At 42.5% G+C, this 19,871-nt stretch overlaps 1 protein-coding gene across 2 annotated transcripts in view; it reads right to left on the reverse strand.

Moving 5' to 3' along the window:
• Positions 1 to 2,014, reverse strand: part of LOC115176953 (zinc finger protein 385D) — a 42,837-nt gene extending 40,823 nt beyond the window's left edge. For both annotated transcript variants that reach the window (XM_029737376.1, XM_029737375.1), the window contains exon 1: positions 1,703 to 2,014. In XM_029737376.1, the coding sequence (XP_029593236.1) occupies positions 1,703 to 1,724 (22 nt within the window). In that variant the 5' untranslated portion in view covers positions 1,725 to 2,014. The remainder of the gene's footprint in view (positions 1 to 1,702) is intronic.
• Positions 2,015 to 19,871: the final 17,857 nt, after the last annotated feature.

The raw sequence follows: 19,871 nt of genomic DNA on the forward strand, positions 1-19,871 counted from the left end.
CTGCCAGGCAACCAACAGTCACAGGTTTTTGAGAGCTAATACATGAACACCTGCCAGGCAACCAACAGTCACAGGTCTCTGAGAGCTAATACATGAACACCTGCCAGGCAACCAACAGTCACAGGTCTCTGAGAGCTAATACATGAACACCTGCCAGGCAACCAACAGTCACAGGTCTCTGAGAGCTAATACATGAACACCTGCCAGGCAACCAACAGTCACAGGTTTTTGAGAGCTAATACATGAACACCTGCCAGGAAACCAACAGTCACAGGTATCTGAGAGCTAATACATGAACACCTGCCAGGAAACCAACAGTCACAGGTATCTGAGAGCTAATACATGAACACCTGCCAGGCAACCAACATTCACAGGTTTTTGAGAGCTAATACATGAACATCTGCCAGGCAACCAACAGTCACAGGTATCTGAGAGCTAATACATGAACACCTGCCAGGAAACCAACAGTCACAGGTATCTGAGAGCTAATACATGAACACCTGCCAGGCAACCAACATTCACAGGTTTTTGAGAGCTAATACATGAACATCTGCCAGGCAACCAACAGTCACAGGTTTCTGAGAGCTAATACATGAACACCTGCCAGGCAACCAACAGTCACAGGTTTCTGAGAGCTAATACATGAACACCTGCCAGGCAACCAACAGTCACAGGTCTCTGAGAGCTAATACATGAACACCTGCCAGGCAACCAACAGTCACAGGTCTCTGAGAGCTAATACATGAACACCTGCCAGGCAACCAACAGTCACAGGTCTCTGAGAGCTAATACATGAACACCTGCCAGGCAACCAACAGTCACAGGTTTTTGAGAGCTAATACATGAACACCTGCCAGGCAACCAACAGTCACAGGTCTCTGAGAGCTAATACATGAACACCTGCCAGGAAACCAACAGTCACAGGTCTCTGAGAGCTAATACATCACACCTGACACACATCCTACATCATAACCTCTTTCCTAAAGGACACATTAACAGTCTGCTCGCAATGTCACCTGGCTCCAAAACAAAAACTCTGTGACACTTTACTAAAAGCCTGCAGGTGTAATACATTATAATGCAGTTAAAATGCATTACAAGTCTTGTCATGAGCATGATCTATAATGAACACCTTATAATGTCAGAATCTCACTCTATAAGGCTGCAGTATAATTTGAGATTATTTTAATCCCACAAAAAAGACAGTGCCCTTTTACGAAGCTTTGCTGTGGACGAATCAGTGTAATTATTCTTCTAACGTGAAAATGTAAGCCAGTGATGTGAAGAGCACTTGAAAGGAAAGCACTCCTGCTTTAAGTCTGTCTAAGCCTTTCATCAAACACAAATCTAATGGAAGAAGTCAAATTCTTTCATTTCTCAAACTATTCTACACAGCATATCAAGTGGCTCTCAAAGCCGACCGTGAACTAGCTTTGTCCTTCTTTGAATTCCTTCGCTATAAACACATCGGAGAGACTCTATAAAACATATGAGATGAAATCCAAACCTTGGACTTTCAACCCCACACATGGATCTAGTCTGGCAGGATGGATAATGGCTAGGGGGGTAGACACGGTGCCTAGGGCTTATGTGGAACTTCACACTTTCCTTCCTTTTACGTTAACCAAACCATCCGCTCCATCTCTGACGATGATGTATGTACGCTAATACCACACAAACACACGCACACACATCAACTCACCGAAAAACATGCTGCTCTCCATGACTCCTTAGACATAGGGGTCTGTATGTCCTCTCGGATGCCCTGCCAGGTTGTGTGTGTGTGTGTCCATGGGCAGCAGCCTGGGCATGTCTCACACACTCTTTATGCGTGTTTGTGTGAGTGTGTGTGCAGCGCTGGAGTCCGTCTCTCTATCTGCGTGTCTTGTCTGCAGCCGTTACTGTGCACAGCCGGCACCCTCCTCTAACAGTGGTCTGTGTCCCCCTCCTTCGTCTCTCTCTCTCTTTCTCTCCACACACTGCTCTCTCTCTCTTTCTCTCCACACACAGCTCTCTCTCTCTCTCTTTCTCTCCACACACTGCTCTCTCTCTTTCTCTCCACACACTGCTCTCTCTCTCTTTCTCTCCACACACTGCTCTCTCTCTCTCTCCACACACTGCTCTCTCTCTCTCTTTCTCGCCACACACTGCTCTCTCTCTCTTTCTCTCCACACACCTCTCTCTCTTTCTCTCCACACACCTCTCTCTCTTTCTCTCCACACACCTCTCTCTCTTTCTCTCCACACACCTCTCTCTCGTTCTCTCCACACACCTCTCTCTCTTTCTCTTCACACACTGCTCTCTTTCTCTTTCTCTCCACACACTGCTCTCTTTCTCTTTCTCTCCACACACTGCTCTCTCTCTCTCTCTCTTTCTCTCCACACACTGCTCTCTCTCTCTTTCTCTCCACACACTGCTCTCTCTCTCTCTCTCTTTCTCTCCACACACTGCTCTCTCTCTCTTTCTCTCCACACACTGCTCTCTCTCTCTCTCTCTTTCTCTCCACACACTGCTCTCTCTCTCTTTCTCTCCACACACTGCTCTCTCTCTCTCTCTCTTTCTCTCCACACACTGCTCTCTCTCTCTTTCTCTCCACACACCTCTCTCTCTACACACTTCTCTCTCTCCACACACTTCTCTCTCTCTCTCCCTCTTTATCGCTCCCTCTCTCTCTACACACTGCTCTCTCTCTCCACTTACTTCTCTCTCTACACACTGCTCTCTCTCTCCACATACTTCTCTCTCTTTCTCTCTCTCTCTTTGCTCCACACCTCTCTCTCTCTCTCTCTCTCTCTCTCTCTCTCTCTCTCTCCACACTTCTCTCTCTCTCGCTCCCTCCTTGCTGGTTCTGCCTGTCTCTCCTCCCCTCCTCCTGTACACTCTCCTCTCTACTTTACTTGAGTGCTGGTCCCTCTGCGTGCTTCTCTTCTCTCCAAGGTGTCAATCTACATTTTCCAGCTACAGCTTCTCTTCTGATCTTTTGCTCCTCTCTCTCTCTCTCGCTCTCTCTCTCGGGGTTTCTTCTCTGTCTGTCTCTTCTTTGTTAAATGTGTAAAACTCTCCCTGTCGCCTCACACTTTCTATATATCTTTCCCTCTTTTTCTCTCCTTTCAATATCTTACATTCTTTAACTACCTATCTTCCTCTGTTCTCTCTTTCTCTGTCTGTTTTCTTACTCCCTTTATTTTTCTCCTGTTACTCGCTTGTTCTCTGCCTGTCCATCTCTCTCTACCTCTCTCTCATGCTCTCTCTACTTCTCTTTCTCCATGCTCTCTCTACCTCTCCATGATCTCTCTACCTCTCTCTCCATGCTCTCTCCATCTCTCTCCATGATCTCTCCATGCTCTCTCCCTCCATGTTCTCTCTACCGCTCTCCATCTCTCTCTCCAAGCTCTCTCTCCCTCTCTGTCTGTAATCTGACTCCTGGAGCTGGGATGATATCAGTGCTGTGCTGTTGGTGTGAGCGCCACTGCTCTTCTCCGTCTCTTTCCGGTGGCTCCTCAGGCACAACACAACACAACACTGAACAGCACCATGCACACGGGACAGCCACCGGCCACACAGACGGCAGGTCGCTGTTACCCAGAAATATCAACTATCTTTTGTGATGCACAACAAGGGTTCGCCTGTATATATATATATATATATATATATACACATATATGTGTGTGTGTGTGTGTGTGTGTGTGTGTGTGTGTGTGTGTGTGTGTGTGTGTGTGTGTGTGTGTGTCAGCATCCACCCACTTAACCTCCACCGCCCTTGGCTCTGTTTTCACACAATCACTTTGATTGGTTCACTGTAATGCCTCTGAAGGTCAGACAGCAGCATTGACCGCTCCAAAGCCTAGCCACCGCTATCGACTACAAATGAGACAGTCCTGATCAGAGCGGTGTCTGTCCACACACACACCGCGAGATAGCGAGCCCAGCCATTAGTGACATCATAACTGTCTCCTCGAGACCCAAAAAGAAATCAATGTTCTCAAGTGTTGCGATTCCTCTCCTCCTATCCCCTCAGGCTCCGCTATGGCGGCCATCTCGCGTCGCACAGATGTTTTCAATTAATCCTGAATTCCCATTCTGTCTCGCCCAACCCCCGAGCCCACTTCCAGTAAATACGTTTATTCCATATCTGAAATGGCTCTCTCTCTCTCTCTCTCTCCTGGGCGAATGTGTTTTTAACCTTGACTCGCGGGTGTCAGTGGCGGGATGGTGCATTATTTGTCACCATGAATAGAGGTTAAAGCAGCGACTCAGCCCGGAGGAGCACCGCTGCACCACATGCAAGTGCAGCCTGGGCTACTTCATTACTCTTGCTGTCACTTCCATGACGTTTTCCATTAGTTATATGGCTATCTGATCAACAGGCAGACTCCCCGGCTTTTCAAAGCCTTTAAACTGCTATCTGGGAAAGAGCCAGGAGAGAGAGAGAGACGCACATGAACAAATTCTACAGTTTACTATAGAATACTACAATACTTACTATAGAATTCTATAGTAAACTGTAGTAAGTATACTGTAGAATTCTATACTACACACTGTAGTATCCATCGATCCTGTGTAGTACTTACTATAGAATGTTGTAGTACACAGTAGAACACAACAGTCACAAAAACACTACACTTTAACGATAGTAAATACTAAAGTACTTCATTTGCATATACCCTGCCATTCCTCTCCCTCATTTTGCAATTTGTGCCACCAATGAGTGAGAAACCTACATGCCAAGTATACAACATTATTGTGTTCCCTACAAGTTATAGAAAGAGCAGAAGCTCTGAACTATCCGTTCAGACGCCAGTCCTACCTACCTACAGGTTATAGAACATTTGCTCTCTTAGTATTTCTCCATTGGTTTCCTGAAGGAGAAAGCCTCCACTTCTTTGTCAAAGATAATAAAACAAAAACACTATAGTAAATACTACAGTAATGTTCGCAAAAACACTACAGTAAATACTACTGTAAAGCACAGTCCGCAAAAACACTACAGTACATTTAAAAAAACAAGTTATATGGAAGACACTTATCCAGAGCGACTTACAGGAGCGAATACGTGCCTTGCTCAAGGGCACATCGACAGATTTTTCACCTAGTCTGCAAAACACTACAGTGAATGCTATAGTGTTTATACCATATTATAAACTGGGTGGGTTGAGCTCTGAATGTTGATTGGCTGAAAGCCATGGTATATCAGACCATATACCACGGGTATGGCAAAAACATACTTTTTCCTGGTCTAATTACATTGGTAACCAATTTATAATAGCAATAAAGTATCTTGGGTGTTTGTGATATATGGCCAATATACCACACCTCCTCGGGCCTTATTGCTTAAGTACACTATTGTATTTTTTTCATGTGGGGAGAAAGAAAGCGAGAGCAAGAGTGAAAGCGAGATCTGTAAGGGGCGCTGTGATTCGATGCAGGTGTCGTGACCTTAAACCAACTCACATATAGATGTGTGCGGGGGGGACAGAGTTGCATTAAGACTATGGTTTCATGGAGACGGGGGGTGGTGACCAGGGATGTTCTCTTGATAAGTGCATGACTTAGACCATTTTCCTGTCCTGCTAAGCATTCAAAATGTAATGAGTACTTTTGGGTGTCAGGGAAAATCATTTTCTTTAAGAATGTAGTGAAGTAAAAGTTATCAAAAATATAAATATTAAAGTAAAGTACAGATACCCCCAAAAAATATTAAAATAGTACTGTAAAGTCTTTTTACTTAAGTACTTTACTGTCACGCCCTGATCTGTTTCACCTGTTCCTGTTATTGTCTCCACCCCCTCCAGGTGTCACTTATTTTCCCCAGTGTATTTATCCCTGTGTTTCCTGTCTTTCTGTGTCAGTTCATCTTGTATGTTGCCAAGTCAACCAGCGTTTTTTCCATTCCCCTGCTTTTTGCATTCTCCTTTTTCTAGTCCTCCCGGTTTTGACCCTTGCCTGTTTCTGGACTTTGTACCCGCCTGCCTGACCATTCTGCCTGCCTTGACCACGAGCCTGTCTGCCACTCTGTACCTCCTGGACTCTGATCTGGTTTTGACCTTTTTGCCTGTCCACGACCATTCTCTTGCCTACCCCTTTGGATTAATAAACATTGTAAGACTCCAACCATCTACCTCCTGTGTCTGCATGTGGGTCTCACCTTGTGCCTTGATACTTTACGCCACGGCATTTTGATAAACACATTGAATAAGTGAATAAACCCACCAGAGAGAAATGCCCTTCAGGCATGTCATTCTGGTTCTGTCCTTTATTAGGCCACACTGTTTGGTATTCAAGCCCTAGTCTCAGCGTTAGTCAAACCCCAGAATTCTCTGAAAACAATGTATGCAAGGCATAGTGTGAATATTCATAGATGTTGTCTATACTGACCAACTTGGTGCAATGCAAGATTTTGTAATATACTGTTGGAACTGTGTTGTGGGTACAGAGTCGAACTGTCATGACAACCGTAGAAGAAGTAGAAACAGTACTAGGTCAAACTCTTTCAAGAACATGAGTCATTTAAAGACAGAAAATATCATAACCACAGCACTGGAAACTTAACACCATTGGCCATGTTAACTTAACCACACGCTCAGTAGGTAAACTACGTATTACGCTGATGATAGTTGACAGTTACAGATAGTTTATGAAATGAAACATTACATGCAAACAGTACCATCAATTGTGTGTAATCCCTCCATGTGTGAGGACGGCGATTTGGCCCGCTTCCCTCCTGCAGTGTCTTCTGGGAGTAAAACTTGGGTTCCCACCATTTCCTCAGCATGTGTTTTACATCATCAGGTCAATAGTGTACAGCAGGGAGATACCATTCATATACCTAGAGGGTAGAACGCTCGCAACGTAGCATTTCTAACCACCTACAAATATGCAGAAACATCTTTTACATGATAGAGATGGTTTGGGCCCTATATGCTCCATATTTTCTATTTGAGTCTCAGCCAAGCCCAACAGCAGTAGGAGGCCATTTAAACAAAACTGGCGCACAACATATTTCAACTATTTTTCTAATCATATTTTAGCAATCTGCTTCAGTTATCAATCAATGAATTTATCATCCAGTAAATTATTTTCTCAGCAGTGAGGAACAAAGCAACAACATCACGGTCCCATCATCTGCACCACGTGTGTGTATTATAGCTCTGTACCCAGTTGGGTGATTTGAAGCACATCGCTTTGTTGGGATAAAGTACCCTGACGGACATAGTTAGATAGAGTTTGGGGAAACTCATCCACCCACTCCACACTTTATCACTGAACATCACAGAGCCAACAGAACACAGGCAAGACAGGCTCCGGCATTCAAACCAATTCCATATTCTTTAATGTACTTGTTCTCTCTCCCTATCTCCGTCCGCCTCTTTCTCTCTCTATTTTTCCTTTATTCTCTCCTTTATCTGTTTTTACAGCTTGTAAGAGGAGCAGTTGGAAGGAAAGGAGGGAAGTATTGATCTCCAGAGGACAGAGAATTACTGCAGTCTAACACACATTGGTGTCAAGAGCTTATCGCGCCACTGAAAACAACATCCCCTCAGACAAATGTTTCCCACTACAAATAGATCTGACTGGTTTGAATCCAAGGAAAACTCGATAAATAGAGAGAGAAATGGAAATGAATAGATGGTGGGGGTGATGTTGTCAAGGGAATACACAAAGGGGAAAGGCATGATTATGTGTGCAGAATAGAATAAGACGCAGTGCATTCGGAAAGTATTCAGACCCCTTTCCTTTTTCCAGATTTTGTTACGTTACAGCTTTATTATAAAATTCATTTAATAAAAACATTTTCACAATCTACACACAATACCCCATAACAACAAAGCGAAAACAGGTTTTCAGAAATGTTTCCAAATTAATTCAAGTATTCAGACCCTTTGCTATGAGCCTCGAAATTGAACTCAGGTGCTTCCTGTTTCCATTGATCATCCTAGAGACGATTGGAGTCCACCTGTGGTACATTCAATTGATTGGACATGATTTGGAAAGACACACACCTGTCTATATAAGGTCCTACAGTTGACAGTGCATGCCAGAGCAAAAACCAAACCAATAAGGTCGATGAAATTATCTGTAAAGCTCCGAGACAGGATTGTGTCGAGGCTCAGAACTGGGGAAAGGTACCAAAAAAGTTCTGCAGCGTTGAAGGTCCCCAAGAACGCAGTGGCCTCCATCATTATTAAATGGAAGAAGGTTGGAACCACAAAGACTATTCCTAAAGCTGGCCGCCCGGTCAAACCGAGCAATTGGGGGAGAAAGGCATTGGTCAGGGAGGTGACCAAGAACCTGATGGTCACTTTGACAGAATTCCACTGTGGAGATGACAGAACCTTCCAGAAGGACAACCATCTCTGCAGCACTCCACCTATCAGGCCTTTATGGTGGAGTGGCCAGACGGAAGCCACTCCTAAGTAAAAAGCACATCACAATTGACTTGGAGCTAAAAGGCTCCTAAAGGACTCTCAGACCATGAGAAACAAGATTCTCTGGTCTGATGAAACCAACATTAAACTCTTTAGCCTCAATGCCAAGCGTCATTTCTGGAGGAAACCTGGCACCATCTCTACGGTGAAGTATGCTGGTGGCAGCATCATTTTGTGGGAATGTTTTTCAGCGGCAGGGACTAGGAGACTAGTCAGGATTGAGGGTAAGATGAACAGAGCAAAGTACAGAGAGATCCTTGATGAAAACCTGCTCCAGAGCGTTCAGGACCTCAGACTGGGGTGAAGGTTCACCTTCCAACAGGACAAAGCACACACCCAGGACAACGCAGAAGTGGCTTTGGGACAAGTCTCTGAATGTCCTTGAGTGGCCCAACCAGAGCCCGGACTTGAACCCGATCTAACATTTCTGGAGAGACCTGAAAATAGCTGGGCAGCGATACTCCCCATCCAACCTGACAGAGCTTGAGAGGATCTGCAGAGAAGAATGGGAGAAACTCCCCAAATACAGGTGTGCCAAGCTTGTAGCGTCATAGCCAAGAAGACTCGAGGTTGTAATCACTGCCAAAGGTGCTTCAACAAAGTACTGAGTAAAGGGTCTGAATACTTACATAAATGTGATATTTCAGTTGTTTTTTTTATATACATTTGCAAAAATGTCTAAAAGCCTGTATTTACTTTATCATTATGGGGTATTGTGTGTAGACTGATGAGGGAAAAACATTTTTTTATCAATTTTAGAATAAAGGCTGTAACATAACAAAATGTGTGAAAAGTCAAGGGGTCTGAATACTTTCCGAATGCACTGTATGTTCAAATGGCTATAGCTAAATCTATTATACATATGTAGCCTTGGACCATTTTTTGTATTGCTCTATTCAAATACCTGCTATCGCATATACTGTACATACAGTGTCATGAAAAAGAATTTTGCATATTTTTGATACTGAATGTTATCAGATCTTCTACCAAAACCTAGTATTAGATAAAGAGAACCTGAGAGAACAAATAACACCACGACGGCATACTTATTTCCTTTATTTCATAAACCAAGTTATGCAACACCCAATGACCCTCTGTGAAAAAGTATTGCCCCTTACACTCAATAACTGGTTGTGCCACCTTAAGCTGCAAGGACTGCAACCAAACTCTTCCTGTAATTGTTGATCAGTCTCTCACGTCGCTGTGGAGGAATGGTGTCCCACTCTTGCATACAGAGCTGCTGTAACTCAGCGACATTTGTGGGATTTCAAGCACGAACTGCTCGTTTGGACGACACGGGTCCCATTATGCCTGGCAAAAATTAAACACTGCATTCCACAGTAAGAACCTTATACCAACGGTCAAGCATGGGGTTGGTAGTGTGATGGTTTGGGGATGCTTTGCTGCCTCAGGACTGGGATGACTTGCCTTGATTGAAGGAACCATGAATTCTGCTCTGTATCAGAGAATTTTACAGGAGAATGTCAGGCCATCCGTCTGTGAGCTGAAGCGCAACTGGGTCATGCAGCAAGACAATGATCCACAACACACAATCAAGTCTACATGAAAATGTCGAAAAGGGAACAAATTTGAAGTTGAGGAAAGGCCTAGTTAAATTCCAGACAAAATCCCAATTGAGATGTTGATGAAATGAGCAGTTCATGTTTGAAAACCCACAAATGTCACTGAGTTACAACAGTTCTGCATGCAAGAGTGGGCCAAAATTCCTCCATAGCGAATGGAAAGCATTTGGTTGCAGTCATTGCAGCTAAAGGTGGCACAACCAGTTATTGAGTGTAAGGGGCAATTACTTTCTCACCCAGGGCAATCGGGTGTTGCATAACTTTGTTAATTAAATAAATAAAAGTAAAACAAATGTTTTATTGTAAATGCATGTTCCCTTTATCTAATATTAGGTTTTGGTAGAAGATCTGATAACATTCAGTATTGAAAATATGCAAAAATGTGAAAATCAGACAGGGGGCAAATACTTTTTCACAGCACTGTACAACATTATACAGAGTTATGAAGTCACTCCATGTCAGGAGAAATATGGAAAAACAATACATCTTACATATTGTTGTTCCCTTGTAACATGGGAATTAAACATCCAGAGGTTTGGGTATGATGTGATCTCTGAAAACAGGCGTTTCAAACAAATTGAAACTCGTCTTAGCTTTGTCTGCCAGCTCTTTTACTGCTGAACTAACAGGGGAATGTTCTTCTCCTCTTGACATTGGACGAGAAAAAGCAACGGTTCTGAACTTTTAGCCGAGCCAAACTCGACGGGAGAGGTTCCAAGCTTTAACAGCTGCTAATTGGATACTGATGTGGACTTGACATCGTCGGATTCCAACCAGTTGTGAGCTCTTGTTAGAAACTCACGCAAATCTAGGGCCGAGAGAACGGCCTAAAAGACCAAAGTACATGCTGTGGAAGATGGCTTTGCTATTTAAACATCGATGTTAGGAGGACCAGAAAAAGTAAACTGGGCTAAACTGGGTGGAAGTTAGTAACGTTTGAAATGTTGGGTAGAAACAGAAACCAAACAAAAAACACTTACACACACATGTATTATATTATTCAGGACAATTACCGCAAAAAGAACAAATTGGTTGGATGGGTCCTGTGTGTGTTTGCCCATGATGAATTATGATTGGCTAGGGATGTAGCCAATCACCTGATCATGGTTATCAGTTGCTTACTGCTGCAATGGAGAACAGTGCCACGTCATTTGTCACACACACTGATTACGGTTTTATGGCTGCTCATAGCATAAGCTATGTCATTCTCATGACAGTGCCAAATGACACTGACAGTCGCTTCATGGAGGCATTTCAGGGAAAGTGTCTTACAAGAAAAACCTCCCTCCTTAACTGATTGGATCTCATCTCAACATCTATTTTTCTCTATTACAGTTGGCACAGCCAGAGCTTAATTGCTGCTGACATGAGTGGGGAGTTTTAGCTGCTATGAATCACAGAGGTAGTGTAGTGACGGACAGATGGCGTCTCAGTGCTAAAGCCGATCTGAGCTGTGGGGGTTATCGATTGGCAGCCTCCTCAGCTCACCAAGCCTTCAGGACGCCGGGTCAATATGGATTTGATTTGCGCCACACAGAAATGAGTTGGATCTTAGTTGAGACGTATTCTGAGGAGGTTGCTGAGTGTGCATGCAAGTAATTAAAGAGACAATGTGGATTTGATCAGCAGAACCTAACCAAGCCTGAGTTATCTAGCTTCTCCTGCAGGGAACACTTCTTTAAACTTTTCCTCCCATCAGAAACCAGAGCCAACTGTCATAGAATCAAATCGTCGATTCCAGTTTTGCTTACTCATGAAAAACTGTGATGTAAGTAGGACTTTGAACAATCGATCTCCATCTTGAATCCCTCACTGTTAGTATTTTTCCATAACACCGCTTGGCTGAGGGAAGTACAAAACTAAGAGATTCAGCCTCTCCAGTCAAGCACGTCATCGATGACACCCAATATTTTTTGCCCAATACAAACTTTCTAGGCTGGTCCATAAAGGTTGCTATTGTAAAATATGTGAGACAATGGTTGTTGTGCTTATTTAATCCATTTGAATCATTCCTGGATTTGAGTGCTACAAGAGGAAATTCTCCAATGTAGAAGTAATGCAACACCCCAATATTATACCATATTTGTCTAACCTGGTGATACTAGTGCAACATTCAATCATGAGGTCATTTATATCCTTACAAAGGATGAGTTCTGCAGATATCTCATTATCGCTATAGTCACATCCCATGGCTGCACGGCTCATCCCTAAATGTGTTATACCGTTAATATCTTATTCATAGATAGCGCGAACATACATTAGCTATTTCGATCCAGTGTGAGTGCACATAATTTAACTCAGAACGAATTTGTTCTGACACGTCCAGGTATTGCCATGAATTTATTCATACCATTATTATGCATGATACAGGCCAAACAAGAACCCCTCCTCGAAAACAGAGATTTTTCTACACGTCCTTATACATTCCATTGGGTATTGTAGTTGTATCGTTTTCTCTGTGGGCCTCGTCCCAATTGTAAATTCGACAATGTTTAACTCAATAAAATACGTAACCTCGAGGTTATTAACTGTTTTCGAACCGCTATCATCCAACCCATAATGAACGGAAAGAATGTGCACCTTGTCATGGAGTGATACGTAAATCCTAATAAATGCGCCGGCCGGCCAAGGGACTGCAAGATAAATGGACGCATCCTCCATCCTCCCCCTGCCCCTGTCAAGATTAGCAAGGAAAGATGCACTTTATTGGATATTCAAACCTATTTTCCATTGCCAACTCGATCACCAAGATATATGTGGAAACATCCTGTGGAAACATCCTGTGGAAACATCCTGATGTGTCTTCCCTGGCAGGGTGAAAGAGGATAGCACCTGGCAGGAGAATCATGGAATCAGGGAGGGTGCGTGAACGGCGGTGAACCGGGACCGACAGTTGAGCAATGGCAGCGGACAGGGTGGGCTGCCCGGTCGCCCTTGAGCTGGCCAATCATGAGCGGTGGGCTGTTTGTTAGGCGGACACACAGATCACAATGCTGTAATTACCAGTCAGGGAACTAACTGAATGGAGGAGAGCTTGTAGTCGACACTGACTCAACTGTCGTTGAGTAATGGCAAAGGGTTGGAAACAGTGCTGACACCTTGGCTTTGAGGTGAGCCCGTGTCCAAGACTGTAATACCGACATCAGGCAAGCAAATACATTCCACATCAGACGGAGAGCGGAGAAGGAAAACATTAGTCTACAGCGCTGAAAAAGAAGAAAAAAACGTAACTGCAATATCCAAGACATGTACACCAACCACACTAGAAAAAAAATGACTCTTTGGGTCAACCTAAAAAAAAGTGTCAACTGTACAAGCAAATAAGTTAGGACTTCTCAATTGAAAAAAATATACATTTGTTTAAACCAGTATGATTCAATGCCAACTGTTATATTTGATTAATAACAAACCTATATTTCAAATTGCAACCTACTTCTTCAACACTCAACTTACTTTTCCCTTTTGATGAAACCTAATAATTAACATAATACAGTACCAGTCAAAAGTTTGGACACACCTACTCATTCAAGAGTTCTTTATTTTTACTATTTTGTACATTGTAGAATAACAGGGAAGACATCACAACTATGAAATGACACATATGGAATCATGTAGTAACCAAAAAAGTGTTAAACGAATCAAAATATATTTTCTATTTGAGATTCTTCAAAGTAGCCAACCTTTGCCTTGATGACAGCTTTTCACACTCTTGGCATTCCCTCTTTTTTTTGTTTTTTTACAGTGCACCTGTATGAAGACTGTAAATGGGTACATACAGTACACAGGCCAAAATACAGGCCTTTCACATCCTAAAACTAAAATGGAAACTAATGTTAAAATGTCTGCACCATTTGACTTAGCACAGTAAGGAAAGCAACTAGGACTAACTGTATTTATAGTGAGATCCATTCTACGAGACACCAGGACTGTCATAGTATGAAACGCTTGCGTGAACAATAGACGGTTGCTACTTCCTAGTATCACTGTCACACTAGCAGAAGACAACAGGAGGAAGAAGAAAAGAGAAAGAGGAGAGAGAAAAAGAAGACAGGCAGACGGAGGAGAAAGCTAAAGGAGGAATGCGAAGAAAATGGAGAGAGAGAGAGAGAGAGAGAGAGAGAGAGAGAGAGAGAGAGAGAGAGAGAGAGAGAGAGAGAGAGAGATTAACACAGTGATGAGAGAGAGGGGGAGGGTCTTGCTGTAGATATTGAAAGCTCTCAGAACACAGACCTTTTTGCTTTGATGAGATCTGCACTGACCAGCAGGCCAATGAGACATCTAATTTCCTCCACTTCAATGTGATGAACCCAGCATTTCATTGAGCCCTTATCTAACACAGTGACATACACTAAACAGTGTTGCTCAACTTCAGTATCTTCAAACATCCAACCAGCATCCAGAACTCAATATGATGTCTGTCTCCCAGTTGATTGCCTCTATGGTTCCCTCAACTTCCCTGACTACAGGAAGCAGTGCATAACAACACCATCACTACTTCAATGTTGACTCTGTGACATCCATCCAATGAATATGCAAACAGAAACCTGATATACACCTAAGTAATGCTTGCATATGAATCATGGAGAACTTAAAATGCATTCCACTTTTACATGTGCATCGGTTGCCGTGCTCATACCACACCTAACAAATGTGAACTGACACCAGCTGTGAGAATCAAAGTTAAAAACGTGGTTATTTTTCTATTGGACCAAAGAGACTGACAACCATATTAAGTGAAATAAAAAAACACTTTAAAAGTGGAAGTGACAGCATTTTAGCAACATGAAATCTTTTTCAGACCCCTTGACTTTTCCCACATTTTGTTACATTACAGCCTTATTCTAAAATTGATTAAATTGTTTTTTTACCCTCATGAATCTACACACAATACCCCATAATGACAAAGCAAAAACAGGTTTAGATTTTTTTAGCAAATCTATTACAAATAAAAAACTGAAATATAACATTTACATAAGTATTCAGACCCTTTACTCAGTACTTTGTTGAAGCACATTTGGCAGCGATTACAGCCACGAGTCTTCTTGGGTATTTTGGGAGTTTCTCCCATTCTTCTCTGTAGATCCTCTTACGCTCTGTCAAGTTGGTTGGGGAGCGTCGCTGCACAGCTATTTTCAGGTCTCTCCAGACATGTTCTATCGGGTTCAAGTCTGGGATTTGGCTGGGACAAGGATATTCAGAAACGTGTCCCAATCCTACTCCTGCGTTGTCTTGGCTGTGTGCTTAGGGTCGTTGTCCTGTTGGAAGGTGAGCCCCAGTCTGAGGTCCTGAGCGCTTTGGGGCAGGTTTTCATCAAGGATCTCTATGTACTTTTCTCCGTTCATTTTTCCCTCGATCCTGACTAGTCTCCCAGTCCCTTCAGCTGAAAAACATCCCCACAGCATGATGCTGCCACCACTATGCTTCACCACAGGGATGGTGCCAGGTTTCCTCCAGACGTGACACTTGGCATTCAGGCCAAAGAGTTCAATCTTGGTTTCATCGGACCAGAGAATCTGGTTTCTCATGTTCTGAGAGTCCTTCTGGTGCCTTTTGGCAAACTCCAAGCTGGCTGTCATGTGCCTTTTACTGAGGAGTGGCTTCCGTCTGGCCACTCTACCATAAAGGACTGATTGGTGGAGTGCTGCAGAGATGGTCGACCTTCTGGAAGGTTCTCCCATCTCCACAGTGGAACACTGAAACTCTGTCAGAGTGACCATTGGGTTCTTGGTCACCTCCCTGACCAAGGCCCTTCTCCCCCGATTGCTCAGTTTGGCCGGGTGGCCAGCTCTAGGAAGAGTCTTGGTAGTTCCAAACTTCTTCCATTTAAGAATGATGGAGGCCACTGTGTTCTTGGGGACCTTCAAAGCTGCAAACATTTCTTGGTACCCTTCGGTGCCTCATCACAATCCTGTCTCGGAGCTCTAGGAAAATTCCTTCGACCTCATGGCTTGGTTTTTGCTCTGACATGCACTGTCAACTGTGGGACCATATATACAGGTGTGTGCTTTTCCAAATCATGTCCAATCAATTGAATTTACAACGTATGGACTCCAATCAAGCGAGCACTTAGATAGGGTCATTTTCACATTTTCATACATTCTTAGAATGTTTCGGAATTTAGGTATACCAAGGCATTTGTGAAAATTCTATAGCAATATAGAGTGGGAAAGCGGCTGTGCAGTTGGACAATTATAGACACTGCAGTAAATAAAATTGAATAAAACACGTGTCTCCTCCAGGACCGGAGTCTACGCAGACCGGTGCACAATAGCCAATCAGAGGTACAGTAGGCCAATATGCAAACAAGCCATTTGCCACAAGGGCCTGCTATCATTCACTTTGAACTGGACTGTGTGTTTACAGTCAGTTGCAACAGCACGACTTTAGATCATTGGACCGCATTCTGCAATAGCCACAAAATACACATGAATGGATTACTGCAAATATGTAGCTAAATACCACGGGAGTCTTCTTACATTTGGGAACTTTACAGTCCTATTGATTAAACAAGGGTAGGCTATCAACAAGATCATCAACTAATGCTAGCCAGAGCAAGATGAGCTAAAATCTAACAAAAAAACATTAGATAAACCCTCTCAAAAATGTTCAGCTAGTTGGCAGTCATAATTGCATTAATAAACGATGGGGAATAGCCTGTTTGTCCTTCTGCAGCTTGCCTGCCAAGGCATGAGTTGTCCCAACCAAGCACCCAAGCTAACTGGCTAAAGTTGGCTAGCTTGCTAGCTAGGTACTTCCAGACAAATGAGAAAACACCTCACTGACCATTTTACTCGCCCTAGCTGAGCTGGTTAGACTGTTTACATGTTATATATGCTGTGTATGCTGATAACTCAACCATATACGTGTCAGCAACCATAGCTAATGAAGTCACTGTAACCCTTATCAAGGAGTTGGTCAGTTTTGGAATAGGTGGCCAGTACTAAACTGGTCCTGAACATCTCTAAAACTAAGAGCATTGTATTTGGTACAAATCATTCCCTAAGCTTTAGACTTGAATCTGAAAATGAATGGTGTGGCTGTTGAATAAGTTGAGGAGACTAAATTACTTGGTGTTACCATAGAATGTAAACTGTCATGGTGAAAACATATAGATTCAATGGTTGTAAAGATGGGAAGAGGTCTCTATGTAATAAAGAGATTTTCCGCTTTTTTTACACCAAAATCCACAATGCAAGTCTTGCAGGCTCTAGTTTTGTCTTATCTTGATTATTGTCCAGCCATGTGGTCAAGTGCTGCTAATAAATACCTAGTTAAGCTGCAGCTGGTCCAGAACAGAGAGGCACCGCTTGCTCTTCATTGTAATCAGAGGGCTAACATAAATACTATGCATGCCAGTCTATCTTGGCTAAGAGTTGAGGAGAGACTGACTACATCACTTCTTTTTATAAGAAACATTAATGTGTTGAAAATTCCTAATTGTTTGCATAGTCAAATTACGCACAGCTCTGACACACACACTTTACTCCACCAGACATGCCACCAGGGGTCTATTCATAGTCCTGAAAATAGAACAAATTCAAGAAAGCGTACAGTATTATATAGAGCTATTATTGCATAGAACTCCCTTCCATTTCATATTGCTTAAATGAACAGCAAATCTGGTTTTAAAAAATCAGATAAAGTAACACTTCACGGCACAACGCATCTCCCCTATTTGACCTAGATATTTTGTGCATGTATAGATATTTAGGCTATGTGTGCCGTTTTTAAATGTATGTAGTTCTGTCCTTGAGCTGTTCTTGTGTCACGTCCTGGCCAGTATAAGGGTTAATTAGTATTGTAGTTTGGTCAGGACGTGGCAGAGGGTATTTGTTTTATGTGGTTCAGGGTGGTGTGTTTGTTTTAAGGGTGTTTGATTTAGTATTTCCGGGTTTTTGGTTGATGGTCTATGTTTATGTATTTCTATGTGTAGTCTGGTGAGTGTGTTTCTATGTTGTGTTGATTGGGGTTGGGACTCTCAGTTGAAGGCAGGTGTTGTCTATCTGCCTTTGATTGAGAGTACCATATATTAGGGTGTGTTTGTGTTTGTTATTTGTGGGTGATTGTTCTGTGTTGGGCCTTAGGCTTTGCCAGACTGTTGTTGTTCGTTCGTTAGTTCTCGTGTTTTTTTGTTATTTTTGTATTCATTTTTGAAAATAATCATCAAGATGAGCATACACATACCTGCTGCGTTTTGGTCCTCCTTAACCGACGACGACCGTGACATCTTGTCTATTGATGTTCTGTATTATGTCATGTTTCATGTTCTGTGTGGACCCCAGGAAGAGTAGCTGCGGCTTTCGCAACAGCTAATGGGAATCCTAATAAAATATCAATACTACATAGAACGTTTGTGACTATTCTTTTTTTTTTTGCCTATATTTACTAACACCGGTCATATTCAGCGGGTGTTGCGCGTTCGTAAATTACTCAGTTATTCTGCACTCTAGCACATTCAGACAAGAGTGCTCTGAAATCGACGTAGATAGCTAGCCAGAGTGAATTTGCGAATGCAAGAGATATGCTAACTGGATATCAGTCGTTCAGCATAGCTAGCTAGAAAAAGCGATTCACATTTCTTGCTAGCTAGCCAAATGACAAATGCATCTCTACCTGTGTAGCCACCGAAAAACGATATGAGAGGAAAAGTCAGTCACTCACCCACTCCTCCAATGACATGACATCCTCCTAGCAGCTAGCTAAATATCTAGCTAACGTTAGGCTCTGTGTTTTTAGCTCGCTACATAAATAGATATGCTAGCATATTAGCCACGTTATGACTGACTTGTGATCATTGCCTTTGCTAGTTTGATTGACATTTCCGGCATTAGTTACATTCATCCGTTTTTGTCCAAAATATTGAGTCATTGAAACGGAAACAGTGCATCCCGAATGGAGACAGCAAACAATGTACCGGGCCAGTTGTGATTTCCAACATGATAGCAATATTTTTGGGACTACCAAGAAATGTATTTGTGAATTATATTAATCATGCATTGAAATGCATCCATCTATTCTGCCAACAATGCCTTTGTGTACGTCATTGGAATGTTGAGTCAAATAGAACCTTTTAAAACCTCTTATAAAGTTGGTTTTGTAGCATAAACTGGGAATTGTATATGTTTTACTGATATTATCATTGTCTGTTTGTTTCATATCTGCAAAGTAGTTCAAACGCTTCCAGTTCCACTTTAAGATTTTAACTGATTTTGAAATGTCTTATATCTCAAAGGTCATCAGTGGAACAGCTCATTTATTTTAGCTTCAAAGTATTTTGGTATCATGCCATTCTCAGGGCCTGACTCAGTTCTGGGAAAGCAAGTGCAATACTACAATTTCCTGATACTTGTAATACAATCTCAGTGTCATTGTCATTATACACAGCGGTTCACCTGCCATGCTTGTGCCATCCCTCCTGCATTATACTGCCTCTGATGCTCTAATGAAATACCGAGTAACACTTAACTTAAAGTGGAACTGACAGCGTTTTAATTACTATGCAGATATGAAACAAAACAGACAACCATAATATCAGTGAAAAATAAAAAAATTCCAGTTAATGCTACAAAACCAACTCATGCAAGGTTTTAAAAATAGGTTCCATTTGACAAAAAATTCCATGACATAGAGTAAATGCTGACTAGACCGGGCACGTGCGTGTGCCATCGTGTGTATATTGATTTTGTCCATCCACACTAGACGCGATCAGGACACGCAGGTTGAAATATCGAAAGAAACTCTGAACCAACTATATTCATTTGGGGACAGGTCGAAACACATGAAACATTCATGGACATTTAGGTACAGTTGATGTCGGAAGTTTACATACACTTAGGTTGGAGTCATTAAAACTCCACAAATT

This window comes from Salmo trutta, chromosome 37 (assembly GCF_901001165.1).
Source record: "Salmo trutta chromosome 37, fSalTru1.1, whole genome shotgun sequence".
Classification (NCBI taxonomy): Eukaryota; Metazoa; Chordata; class Actinopteri; order Salmoniformes; family Salmonidae; genus Salmo; species Salmo trutta.